The sequence below is a fragment of the Suncus etruscus genome, chromosome 1 (genome assembly GCF_024139225.1).
Source record: "Suncus etruscus isolate mSunEtr1 chromosome 1, mSunEtr1.pri.cur, whole genome shotgun sequence".
In the NCBI taxonomy this organism is placed as follows: domain Eukaryota; kingdom Metazoa; phylum Chordata; class Mammalia; order Eulipotyphla; family Soricidae; genus Suncus; species Suncus etruscus.
This window is the reverse complement of record NC_064848.1, coordinates 186410232-186423753: the sequence shown is the minus strand read 5'-3', so window position 1 is coordinate 186423753 and position 13522 is coordinate 186410232. Positions and strand designations below refer to the sequence as shown.

General features: G+C 48.1%; 1 protein-coding gene across 1 annotated transcript in view; it reads left to right on the top strand.

Moving 5' to 3' along the window:
* Positions 1-13315, top strand: part of PLXDC1 (plexin domain containing 1) — a 61241-nt gene extending 47926 nt beyond the window's left edge. Inside the window, exons 10-14 of the mRNA XM_049779597.1 lie at positions 3623-3683; positions 4987-5128; positions 9483-9518; positions 11833-11993; positions 12786-13315. Coding sequence (XP_049635554.1) covers positions 3623-3683; positions 4987-5128; positions 9483-9518; positions 11833-11993; positions 12786-12905 — 520 coding nt within the window. The 3' untranslated portion in view covers positions 12906-13315. The remainder of the gene's footprint in view (positions 1-3622; positions 3684-4986; positions 5129-9482; positions 9519-11832; positions 11994-12785) is intronic.
* Positions 13316-13522: the final 207 nt, after the last annotated feature.

Genomic DNA, 13522 nt, shown 5'->3' with positions numbered 1-13522 from the left:
GGCCTGACCTCACCCCAGCTTGTGCCTCTCTTTGCCCGTTCCTGGAGCCTCAGCTCCAATTGAAAGCAGAAAAAAGCCACAGAGTGGGGTTTAGGGAGTGGAACTGATCACTGTGGGTTCTCTGTGAACTCTATACCTCCCTCCTCACCCCATCTGCTCTCCTTCTACAGCCTCCCAGAGCATCCTGAATGAGAACTGCACTCACCAGGGTGGTCCTAAAGACAGGATGTGGCTCAGGAAAGGAGTGTCACAATATGATGGTGTCTCCTGGGGCATATTCAGGAGGTGCTCAAGAAATGGCCTTTTTGGGCTGGAGAGATAGTATAGTAGGAAGGGCATTTGCTTTGTACGTGCTCGAGATGGGTTCCATCTCCGGTATCCCATATGGTCCCCCCACCTACCAGGAGTGATTTCTGAGCTCAGAGCCAGGAGTAACCCCTGAGCGCTGCCAGGTGTGGCCAAAAACCTAAATAAAATTAAAATGAAATAAATGGCCATATCTTGTGCCCTCTTCCCAACTGACTCAGGGTTCAGAGGTGCTTAGACTTATGTAGGAGGTTCAGGTCTTAGAAACAGTTTTATCAAAAAGTAGCTTTTGTTCCCAGTCCCCCAAGCCCACTTCTGTGTTACTTGATCCCCTTCATCCCCACATATGGGCACAGAGAACCCCAGATGGAGCGTGTGGGTGACAGGTCAGGGGAGCAGCCAGGAGGCCTCACCAGCATTCATTGTCCTTGGACAGCCATGCCAGGATGCAGCACCACAGAGAGATAGGAAATGTGTGGCTAAGAACATTCTCTGGCTCAGCCCTTGCCCCTGTCCCCTCTGAGGGATGGGCCTGGGGCCTTCTAGCCAGCTGGAGGCAGCTTTTCCACTCTCAGCATCTGGAAGGCTATTTCTTGGTGATGATAGGGGTGTGTGCATGTATATGAATCAGCTCACACCCACCTCTTCTTGCCAGGGCTCAAGTTCCTCCACAAGAAAGGGACATATCATCTGATAAGGAGTTAAACATCTAAGATATATGAGGCACTGGTACAGCTTAACAAGAACAACCAGTGTGGCGCAGAATCAGGGAGAAAGGAACTTTCATACTGCTGATAGGAATGTAGACTGGTCCAACCTTTTGGGAAAACAATATGAACATTGCTCAAAAAAAAAAAATAAAAATTGAGTTTCCATAGGACCCAACAATACCAGTCTTAGAAATATACCCAACGGGCCCAAAAAACACAATGCAGTTGTGCACTCTTAAGCTTCTTTGTACTTTCTTCTGCACTCCTATGCTCTTTGCAGCACTATTCACAATAACCGGATGTTGGGAAAAATACCCAAGTGCCCAGAATAGATGAGTGTATAAAGAAACTATATTATATCTACACAATGGAATACTCCACAGTTCTTAGGAAAACTGAAGTCATGAAATTTGCTTATATGGGCCCGGAGAGATAGCACAGCAGCGTTTGTCTTGCAAGCAGCCGATCCAGGACCAAAGGTGGTTGGTTCGAATCCCGGTGTCCCATATGGTCCCCCATGCCTGCCAGGAGCTATTTCTGAGCAGACAGCCAGGAGTAACCCCTGAGCACTGCCGGGTGTGGCCCAAAAACAAAAAAAAAAACAAAAAAAAAAGAAATTTGCTTATACATGGATAGATATGAAGAATATTATATTGAGTGAAATGAATCCGGTGGAGAGGGATAGATATAGAATGATCACACTCATTTGTAGGATATTTATTAGAAAAAAGATAGTATGTTATTAATACCTAGAGACAATATAGACAAGGGCCAGGAGTACCAGACCCTGGTAGAAAGTTTGCCATAAATAGTGGAAGAGTACATTTAGGGCAGAGAAGGGACCACTATCAAAATGATAGTTGGAAATGATAACTCTGAATAAGAAGTGGGTGCTGAGCGGAGAGATAGCATGGAAGTAGGGCATTTGCCTTGCATGCAGAAGGACGGTGGTTCAAATCCCAGAATCCCATACAGTCTCCCGAGCCTGCCAGGAGCTATTTCTGAGTGTAGAGCCAAGAGTAACACCTGAGTACTGCCGGTGTGACCCCCCCCCCAAAAAAAAGAAGCAGGCGCTGAAGAGATAAAATGATAGTCATGATACCCCTTTAGTAAGAACATTGCAAACCACAATGTCTAAAAGGAAAAAGTGAAGGGGAGGGAAGGGGAAGAGAAGAAAAATGTCTGTCACAGAAGTGAAGCAGGCAGGGAAGAGAAGAGGGGGAAGGGTTAGAGGGAAACTGGGGACATTGAAGACAGGAAATGTGCGCTGAAGGGAGTTGTGCATTATATGACTGAAACTGAACCATGAATTACTTTGTAACTGTGTATATCACAGTGATTCAGTATTTTAAATATAAATTCTTTAATTTCACAATTAAAAACTTTATATATAAAAATAGGGATGGAGCAAAGCAATAGAGCAAGTAGAATGTTTGCCTTGACTGTGATTGACCCGAGTTTGATTCCCAGCATCCGATATGGTCCCCCAAGCCTTCCATGAGTGATTCCTGAGTGCAGAGCTAGAAGTAACCCCTGAGCACTGCCCAATGTGGCCCTAAAACCAATATATAGATATAGGACCAGAGTAAGAGCACAGTGGGTAGGAAGTTTGCCTTGTACATGTTGACCCAGGTTCAGTACCCAGTATCCCATATGGTATCCTGAGTACTGCCAGGATGACCCCTGAGCACAGAGCCAGGAGTAACCCTGGAACATGGCTAGGGTTGGCTTGCCCCGCCAAAAAGGAGACATCTGAGTGGGTGAGGCTGAGTCCTTAGCATTGGGGGCAATCATGAGTCTATGGCTTTTCAAGGTCCTGTAGCCATCTAGTCCCCTACACACATATCCAGGCATATGCAGTCTGGGTCAGGATAGTCAAGAGGAAGGGGAGAGGTGATGAACACTGTCCCGACTTCTGGGGAGGGAGGGACTTGTTCCTGAGCCCCAACAGCCCAGCACCAGGGACTGTATGGTTGGAATACCACAATCAAAATGGATTCTTCTTTTTTGGGGGGGACACAGTTGGCAGCACTTTGGGGTTAGTCCTGGCTCTGCACTTAGAAACCCCTCTTGGCAGGCTCAGGGAACCACAGGGGATGCCCGGGATCGAGCCCAGGTGGGCCGCATGCAAGGCAAATGCCCTACCTATTATGCCTTCGCTTCGGCCTCCTCTTCTTATACATTCATCATAGTTTCAATGTCCTATGTGTATTCTATGAAAGAGCTGGTTTTATAAGTTAATGATTGAAATACAGGTGCTTATGTTCAATGGTTTTTATAGAAAAAATAATAAATTGTGGGAATGATAATACAGTGGGTAGGGTGCTTGCCTATAGTTGGCCTGATTTCAATCCCCAACATCCCAGATGATCCCCCAAACCCATCAGGAATGATTTATAGGTGCAGAGCCAGGAATAACCTCTGAGCACTGCTGGGTGTGACATTTCTCCATAAATAAATAAATAATTGTTATATAGTAAAATCTAAAAGCAAACAAAGCCTAGGAATGTTAGCTCTCTTCACTATCACAGGGGAGCTGTTCCTCCTTCTAGGCTGGGCTCCCTTGTCTGTGCACCCATCACACCTCTGACCTTTGACCCGTGCAGGTGCTCCAGTGGCTTTGATCGATATCGTCAGGAGTGGCTGGCCTACAACTGCGCCCAGGAGGTGAGCAGCTTTTCCCAGGCCTCTGCCTCTCACCTGACTCTTCCCTCACAGGCTGCTTGGAGATGGTTGAACCAGTGTGGGAGGCTTGGGAGGGCCCTGGAGGGTCCCAAGATAGGCCCCTCTTTTGACCTTGAATGGCAGTTCCCAGGTACCCTTGGCCCTGGCAGGAGGCATATTGGGGGTGGCCTGGGTCATAGTTGGGTCCTCTGGGAAACTGCAAGGGGAAGTCATTCTGGGAGAGGCTGAGAATCCCAGAGAAGTTTGTGGCTCAGAGGTAGAGCTTTACTTTTGTGAAGACCTGGGTTTGGTCCCCAGCCACAGAAAAGTAAAAGATAAGCAAAATCAATGTCACCCCAAAACAGAATCCCATACAGTTTCTTTCTCACTTCTGGAATTCTCTAGAACATGGTACTTTGGTTCTGAGAGGCCATCACCCTCTCACTCTCACACTTCACCCAGCATCCACTGAAAGAGCTCTTCCTAAGAAAGGAAGACTTCGGGGCCGGCGCCGTGGCGCTAGCCCAGGACAGACCGTGGTTCGATCCCCTGGCATCCCATAGGGTCCCCCAAGCCAGGAGTGGCTTCTGAGCGCATAGCCAGGAGGAACCCCTGAGCGTTATTGGGTGTGGCCCAAAAAACAAAAAACAAAAAGGAAGACTCCTTGTGCCTGCTTCTTCTTTCACTACCCTTTACAAGTACTGGCATTTCACTGTAACCTAGGTTCTAGATGCAAGTGGCAAGCAGGTATTCAGAGAGAATTAATGACCTCTCGATGGCTGCACCTCCCCAACCCCACAGCCATCCACTCGTTTCCTGGGGCTCTTTCTTGCCTGAGGAAAAAAAATTCTTGCTGAGCCCATTCCTGACTCTGACCTTTGCAAACATTTGCATTTACTCTCAAAAGCAATTAACAGATAAATTGCTCTGTAAAAAAATACTTTTTGCAGTGTGTAAAGCTTAAGTGCACCGAGGTCTCACTTTGATGAGTGACCATGCTAGGGTCAAGCCCAGGCATTCAGGTGTCTCTTTTGTCCTGCATCTGAGGGTCCTCTACTCACAGCCTATCAGCTAGAAGGCTCCATCCTGGGCTGTAGTAATAGTATAGTTGGTAGGGTGCTTGCCTTGCACTTGACTAACCAGGGTTAGATCCCTGGCACCCCATATGATCCTCCCCACCCCAACCCACCAGTAATGATCCCTGAGAACAGAGCCAGGAATAAATCCTTGAGCTGGGTATAGCCCCAAAATGAAAAACAAACAAACAAAAAAAAAGTCCCATCCAGCCAAGCTGGGTCTTTTGCAGGCTGAGGGCATGACATGTGAGGACTACCAGGATGAAGACCATTACTCAACCTCTCCCGATAGCTCTCTCAGCTCCTCAGACTTGGACAGAGACCTCAGCACCACCTCCTCCTCTCTCTCCATTGACAGCCTCATCACCGAAGGTAAGGAGAGGCAAGAAGGGCTGAGAGTTAGAAAACTCATGTCCAGGGGCCGGTGAGGTGGCGCTAGAGGTAAGGTGTCAGCCTTGCAAGCATTAGCCAAGGAAGGACCATGGTTCGACCCCCTGGAGTCCCATATGGTCCCCCCAAGCCAGGGGCAATTTCTGAGCGCTTAGCCAGGAGTAACCCCTGAGCATCAAACGAGTGTGGCTGAAAAAAAAAAAATGAAAACTCATGTCCAGCCTAATGCCAGAGTTTGATTCATCTCCCCTCCTCTGGTTTGCTTTGGTCTCTGTGGGTTCTGGCTTATAAATTATGCCTGGCAGTGCTCAGGGGTTGCTCCTAACAGTGCTCAATGGACCATGCAGCTCTGGAGCCATAACCTGGGACCTCCACATACAACCTCTGGGCTCTAGTTCTTTGGACTGTCTCAGGGTTTATCTAAGCAGCAAACTGTGAGGTGCTTCTGTTCCAGGGTGGGAAGACATCAGACCGTATCCTGGGATGTGAGGGGTAGGAAAGGAAAGGAGGGAGGGAGAGGAGGTTGCAGGGAGGGAAGGAGGAAAGGAAAGAAGGAAGGAAGGAAGGAAGGAAGGAAGGAAGGAAGGAAGGAAGGAAGGAAGGAAGGAAAGAAGGAAGGAAGGAAAGAAGGAAGGAAGGAAAGAAGAAAGGAAGGAAAGAAGGAAAGAAAGAAGGAAAGAGGGGCCTGGAAGGTGGCGCTAGAGGTAAGGTGTCTGCCTTGCAAGCGCTAGCATAAAACAGACCCCGGTTCTATCCCCCGGCGTCCCATATGGTTCCCCCCAAGCCAGGAGCAATTTCTGAGCACATAGCCAGGAGTAACCCCTGAGCGTCAAATGGGTGTGGGAAAGAAAGAAAGAAAGAAAGAAAGAAAGAAAGAAAGAAAGAAAGAAAGAAAGAAAGAAAGAAAGAAAGAAAGAAAGAAAGAAAGAAAGAAAGAAAGAGAGAGAGAGAGAGAGAGAGAGAAAGAAAGAAAGAAAGAAAGAAAGAAAGAGAAAGAAAGAAAGAAAGAAAGAAAGAAAGAAAGAAAGAAAGAAAGAAAGAAAGAAAGAAAGAAAGAAAGAAAGAAAGAAAGAAAGAAAGAAAGAAAGAAAGAAAGAAAGAAAGAAAGAAAGAAAGTAAGTGGGCCGGGCGGTGGCGCTCGAGGTAAGGTGCCTGCCTTACCTGCGCTAGCCTAGGAGACGGACCGCGGTTCGATCCCCCGGCGTCCCATATGGTCCCCCAAGCCAGGAGCGACTTCTGAGCGCATAGCCAGGAGTAACCCCTGAGCGTCACCGGGTGTGGCCCAAAAACCAAAAAAAAAAAAAAAAAAAAGAAAGAAAGAAAGAAAGAAGGAAGGAAGGAAGGAAGGAAGGAAGGAAGGAAGGAAGGAAGGAAGGAAGGAAGGAAGAAAGGAAGGAAGGAAGGAAGGAAGGAAGGAAGGAAGGAAGGAAGGAAGGAAGGAAGGAAGAAGAAAGAAAGAAGAAAGAAAGAGAAGAAAGAAAAAGAAAGAAAGGAGGGAGGGAAGAAGAAGAAAAGGAGGAAGGAGGAAGGGAAGGAGAGTGGAAAGAAGGGAAGATGGAGGGAGAAAAGGAAAAAGGGAGGAAAAAGAGAAGAAAGTGAGGAAGAGAGGAAAGAAGTGAGGAAGAAAGGAAGAAGGAAGAGAGAAAGGGAGGAGGGAGAAAAATAAGGAGAAAAGGAGGTAGGGAAGGAGGAAGGGAAAGTGGAGGGAGGAAGGGTAAATGGAGGGAGGGATGAGAAAGGATGGAGGGAGGAAAAGAGGGAGAGAAAAGGGGAGGAAAGAAAGGAGGAAGGGAGAGAGTTTGGTTCAGTCCACCTGCACATTGGACTTGAGAGGTGGCGTAATCTATCCAAACTCTCTGTCTTATGATTCAAGAATGTGTGATTAGAGCGGGGCCAGCACTCCAGACAGAAGGACCTGCCTGGGTTGGGCAGAGGGGGTGAGTGGGAGCAGACATCTGGAGGAGGTGTGGCACCTTCTGGTAGGCAGAGGTGCAGGGAGGACCCCAGAAGAAGATGATGGACATGATAGGCTGCTTCTAGGATCTGCTTGTTTGCAATCAAATGTTACCTGCAGAAATGAACCAGTGAGGGCCCAGAGAGATAGCACAGCGGCATTTGCCTTGCAAGCAGCCGATCCAGGACCAAAGGTGGTTGGTTCGAATCCCGGTGTCCCATATGGTCCCCCGTGCCTGCCAGGAGCTATTTCTGAGCAGACAGCCAGGAGTAACCCCTGAGCACCGCCGGGTGTGGCCTAAAAACCAAAAAAAAAAAAAAAAAAAAAAAGAAATGAACCTGTGAGCCAGCAAGACCACTGAGAGGCAAAACCCTGCCACAGAGCCAGGCACTTTATCACCAAGGATAGCCCCTGGCCCCACATGTGTGCACTGCAGCAGCCTTCTCTGAGCTGCACCACAAAGCATATGAAGAAATGACCACAGGAGGGTGGCTCTCACCAGAGGGCACCATAACTGTCTAGGGCCAGTCTGTTCTATGCTGTGCCACAGTCCAAGCCTGAGTGATAGCACAGCATGTAGGACGTTTGCTTTGCACACAGCCAAACTGGGTTCAGTCCTTGGCAGTCTCCTGAGCCTACCAGGAGTGATTCCAAAATGCAGAGCCAGGAGTAACCCCTGAACATCACTGGCTGTGGCCCCCAAATAGAAGCAAACAAAAAGGGGGCCAGAGAGATAGCACAGTGGTAGGGCATTTGCCTTGCATGTGGCCAACCGGAAGGGGTCTGGTTCAATTCCTAGCATCCCATATAGTGTCCCCAGCCTGCCAGTGGCAATTTTTGAATGCAGAGCCAGGAGTGATGCCTAATCACTGCTGGGTGTGGCCCAACAACCAATCAATCAATAAAGTTAAAAAAAAAAAAAAAGAAGCAAACAAAAGTACCTAAAGTGGGCCCGGAGAGATAGCACAGCGGCGTTTGCCTTGCAAGCAGCCGATCCAGGACCAAAGGTGGTTGGTTCGAATCCCGGTGTCCCATATGGTCCCCCGTGCCTGCCAGGAGCTATTTCTGAGCAGACAGCCAGGAGTAACCCCTGAGCACTGCCGAGTGTGACCCAAAAACAAACAAACAAAAAAAAGTACCTAAAGTTACAAAAGTTGTAGCAGTTAGTTCCTGAATTTTGTATGTAAATTTAGCCCACAACACTGTTTGTGACATTGTAGTTATTTATTTAACAGTGTTAAGAAGATGGTTTTAGACTCTCATATATTCTGTCCTGGCTTCCAGCTGATTCCTGTGTACAGAGTCCTTGGTCTGAGCTGGTCCCTCGCTGATTCTAGCCCTTGAAGTCCACTCTGGTCTACTCCTGTTGCTCTAAGACCACTCTGCCTCCCTGCTCTGTTGCCAGTGCTTTCTAGTCTGTCTTTAGGGCTCTGCTCCCTGTCCTTCAAAGCCTATCTCCAACTATCCATTGTCCATCTGGATTTTCTTGGTTCTCTGGTCATGGGCATGAGTAAGAATTGCTGCTTTTCTGCTGCTTTCATGGGGACAGATGAGGGGACCAAGAGGAAATTCCATTCGATTGGGGACAAACAAAAGGCCAAAGAAAGTTAGCAGGTCTGTGTTCCCTTTTTAAGTCTAATTTAGTTCCCCTATTCCCACTCCTTCTGTTGTTTATTTATTATTTACTTATTCCACTATCTATAATTGCTCAAATTTTCATCTAATTAGCCCTCATGTTAGTGAGGTAGTTTCTTTTTGTTTTGTTTTGGTTTGAATTTGGTTTTTGGTTTTTGAGTCACACCCGGCAGTACTCAGGGGTTATTCCTGGCTCTTCTATGTTCTGAAATCTCTCCTGGGCCAGAGAGATAGCATAGAGGTAAGGCATTTGCTTTGCATGCAGAAGCACAATGGTTCGAATCCCGGCATCCCATATGGTCCCCCGAGCCTGCCAGGAGCAATTTCTGAGTGTAGAGCCAGGAGTAACCCCTGAGCATTGCCGGGTGTGACCCCAAAAATAAACAAACAAACAAAAACCAAAAAAAAAAATCTCTCCTGGCAGGCTCAGGGACCATATGGAAGACCAGGATTTGAACCGCCATCCTTCTGCATGCAAGGCAAATGCCCTACCTCCATGCTATCTCTCAGGCCTGGTAGTTTTTTATTTTAGACTATACATGGTGGTGCTCAGGGGTTACTCCTGGCTTTGTGCTCAGGAAACACTCCTGGTAGGTTCGAGGGACCATATGGGATGCCAAGGATTGAACCCAGGCCTGTCCTAGGTTGGCCACATCAAGGCAAATGTCCTACTGCTGTGCTATCTCTCCAGCCCCTCTTGTGCTTGTGCTTCTCATCTTTTTCATCTTGTGCTTCTCTCTTCTGCAGATGACACCAAGTTGAATCCCTATGCAGGTGGAGATGGTGAGTGGAGCTGCCTATCCTCTTGGTCACTCTCTCTCTCTCTCTCTCTCTCTCTCTCTCTCTCTCTCTCTCTCTCTCTCTCTCTCTCTTACTTTCTCTCTCTCTCTCTCACACACACACACACACACACACTCACATCCACATTCACACACACACATACCCAGTGCAGCAAACACTGGTTTCTTGGCATTAATTCCCAGAGGGGCTCGGAGCTGGGTGTAAAACAACCCCTCAGAGCCCCTCAGAACCTCTGCTCTGCAGGAAGGGACCTCTAGCGAGGGCAGATCCACATCTGATACCTCTTCTCTCAGTCAGGAACCTCCCTGAGTCCTCCTGCAGCCTCTCTGCTCTTCTTGTGTTCTCCGCCCTAAACAAAATACAGGAGGGGGACTGTGGCCACAGGCTCTGGCCTCCTGGGCCTAAGAATTCAGGAGTCTATGAGGTAGGGGAGCAGATCCCCTTATGTTACGGCTCCTTTCATTCCCATCCTGGGTTGATAGAGGGTATAGTCACTCATGGCATTTGGCTTCAGAGGGTGAATCCCAATTCTAGGGTCCCCCAAAAAACATCTCCTCTCTCAGGCCTGGGGCACACACACACACACACACACACACACACACACACACACACACACACACACACACACACCGCTCTTTGTTCAAGACCAGCTCCAGGTTTTTGTGTTTTGGTTTTTTTATGAATAATTTATTTAAGCACCATAGTTACAAACATGTTCATAGTTGGGTTTCAGTAAAAAATGCACACCCTTCTTCACCAGTGTAGCCTTCCCACCACCAATATCTTCCATTTTCCTCTTCCCCTATCCTGTGCCTATATTCAAGACAGGAATTCTTTTCTCTCTCACACTATCATTGTAATGGTAGTTGTTAGGTAGTTATTTCTCTAACTGTGCTCACCACACTTTGTGGTAAGCATCATACCATGGGCTGTAGAGTTACAGCCCTTAGGATGGGCTTGGATAGTGGTGGACACATGGAGGTGCCTTTGTCTGCCATCCCAGGCCACGTGGCTCTGAAACCCCCTTCAGCCAGTGGGTATCAGGGTCCAGGAGAGCGGCGGGTAGAAATCTCACTCACAAGCAGGCTTCAGGAAGTATCAACTTTATTCATGCCCTATTCACCACATGTGTGGTCTATCTTAACCATTTACGCATGCTATCCTTAGCTTGCCCTGAGTCTTAGCCTTTTCCATCCATGTTTCCTCCTGTTACCTCTGCATGCTGGCAAAGTCCTTAATCCCCTCCGTCAAAGGCCTTATCTAACCTTCCCAAGACCCCTCCCAGGAATGGGAGGGGTCTTGCAGGTAAGATCAAGTTGCACAGGAAGGATGGGGGAATGGGGCCACAATGGGCCTCATCTCTATTGTCTCTGGGTATTATTATAATGCTATCTTTTATTTTTCTTAAATCCCGCAAATGAATGCAATTATTCTGTCTATCCCTCTCACTCTAACTTATTTCACTCAGCATATTAGTCTCCATGTCTATCTATATATAGGCAAATTTCATGACTTCATTTTTCCTAACAGCTGCATATTATTTCATTGTGTAGATGTACCACAGTTTCTTTAGCCACTCATCTGTTGTCAGGGATCTGGGTTGTTTCCAGATAATGGGTATTTTAAATAGAGCTGCAAAGAACATAGGAGAGCAGAGGGCATTTTTGAATTGTGTTTTTGTGTTTCTGAGGTATATATTTAGTAGTAGTATTGACAAATAATATGGGAGCTCAATTTCCAGTTTTTTGAGGAATCTCCAAATTGTTTTCCAGAAAGTCCTAGATAATGAATGAGAATTTTTTTCTCCTCACATCCACACCAGCACTGGTTTTTCTTTTTTGTTTGTTTGTTTTTGTTTTGTTTTGTTTTGTTTCTGGGCCACACCCCATGACACTTTGGGGTTACTCCTGGCTATGTGCTCAGAAATAGCTCCTGGCTTGGGGGACCATATGGGATGCCACAGATCAAATCAGGTCCATCCTGGGTCAGCCATGTGGCAAGGCAAATCATCCCATGTGGTCCCCCAAGCCTCCCAGGAGTGATTTCTGAGCACAGAGCCAGGAGTAATCCCTGAACGCTGCCACTGAACACAGCCAAGTATGGCCCCAAAATAAAACAGACAAACGAAGAAAGACCCTGAACTGTGCCTACAAGGCTAAGGAGCTCTCCACCCCCAGTCATACTTGCCTCCCCTTTTCATGATAAAACTCCCTGTGTCACTCTCTTCTTTAGAGTGAACCTGGGACTGTGGGCTTCACCTCCTTGTCCCAACCCAGCACAAATGATCTCTTTATAGGTCTCCAGAATAACTTGGCTCCGAAGACTGAGAGCACCCCTGTGCACCTGGGCACCATTGTGGGCATCGTGCTGGCAGTGCTCCTCGTGGCAGCCCTCATCTTGGTGGGCATCTACATCAACAGCCACCCCACCTCCAATGCTGCACTCTTCTTCATCGAGGTCAGTAGCAGGGCTAGCCCCTCTTCCCCGCCCCCCCCCCCTAGCTCTGCCCTCTGCTTTAGAATCTGAGTTTCTTGGCTGGTAGGTATATTCATTCCCCATTTCTTGCCCCTGATGTGCTGCTGTTTCCACCTGTTCTCCCAGCTGCTCCCCAGTAGTCCCTAACTCCCAGGACTCTCAGCCTCACCCTTCTGGCTCTGTGTGGCCCAGCCCATTTCCTTTTGCTCCTGCCCTGCAATTAGCAGAGTACGAGCAAAGAAAAAGGTGATAGTATGGCATATTTCCTTTGCTTTACAGCTGCTTCCATAACTTTGGGCCGCTTATACCCAAATCTGGGCCTTGTGTATGAACTAAGCCATAGAGGACCCAGGTTCCACTTTGTATACTACTGCTTAGGAGCTTTAGATTGTAATCCAAAAGCCTGTGGGAGGATTTGCTCTCCCTGGGGGCCTTCATTAGCTCCCCTGTTGAATCATACCTGCCTAGACTAGAGTCTGGAGGATGATCTTGACCTTTCTGGAACCTTCCAGATCATTCCATCTCTCCCCACTCCTTCATATTCTGTGTCGGGGCTCCTTTTTTGCTACTGCTGACCTTGTGTCTTGCAGTCTGGGTACTGAGGCCCAGAGCAAACCCTTTCAGCCCACACAACTCCTGCCAGACCTGAGGGTGCGAAAAAGGTAGTCTTCTTTAGCCCCGTAACATTCTTGTCAAAGGGTTTCTCAGCATTATCCCTTGGGAAGGGGGTTCTCCAGTAAAGCATGCTCCTGACTCTGTCCCTGTTCTCTACAGCGAAGACCCCACCACTGGCCAGCTATGAAGTTCCGCAATCACCCCAACCTCTCCACATACACGGAGGTCGAGCCAATGAGCCACGAGAAGGAGGGGTTCATGGAGGCAGAGCAGTGCTGAGAGTACTGGGATTCTTCTCGGAGGAAAGGAATGAAGGAAGACCCAGGACCTCTCCCCTCCCCTCAAACAAAGGTTAAGTCAAAGTATAGCAGCCTCCTCTCATAGACCCTGCTGGGAAGAGGAGAGCCCAATGTGTGGGGCCAGAGCTGCCCAAAGGGGCATCTGACCAGCATGGGAGCAGCCACAGGAAAGCAGCCACATCAGGTTTGGAAAGAGCAATGGCCTGACTGTACCCCATTCGGAGGCATCAGGTCTCTCCTTTTGGGTCTCTCACTGAAAGCTAATCTGTAGTTACCCAAGTGGGCCCCTTCTTTACCTCCCCTCCCCACCCAGTGGTATCTGGAACCCAAAAACTCTAGCCTGTGGAACTTGAAGTCCAGCATGGGCCACTGTTTTCCAAGCTCCACAGACCGCAGAGTGTTCTCATGGCTAGTGACGGGGAGCATTCTCTGCAGCTGCTGAGGAAGGACCCACTCCATTCATTCTCTAAAGAATGTTCCAGAGAAAGTGCAAATGGTAGGGCCACAAAATTGCATCTGTTGGCTTTGTCCCTCATTGTGGTTTCTGCTGAGAACTGAAACTAGTGGATCAACTGGCCATGTACATAATCACAGTCC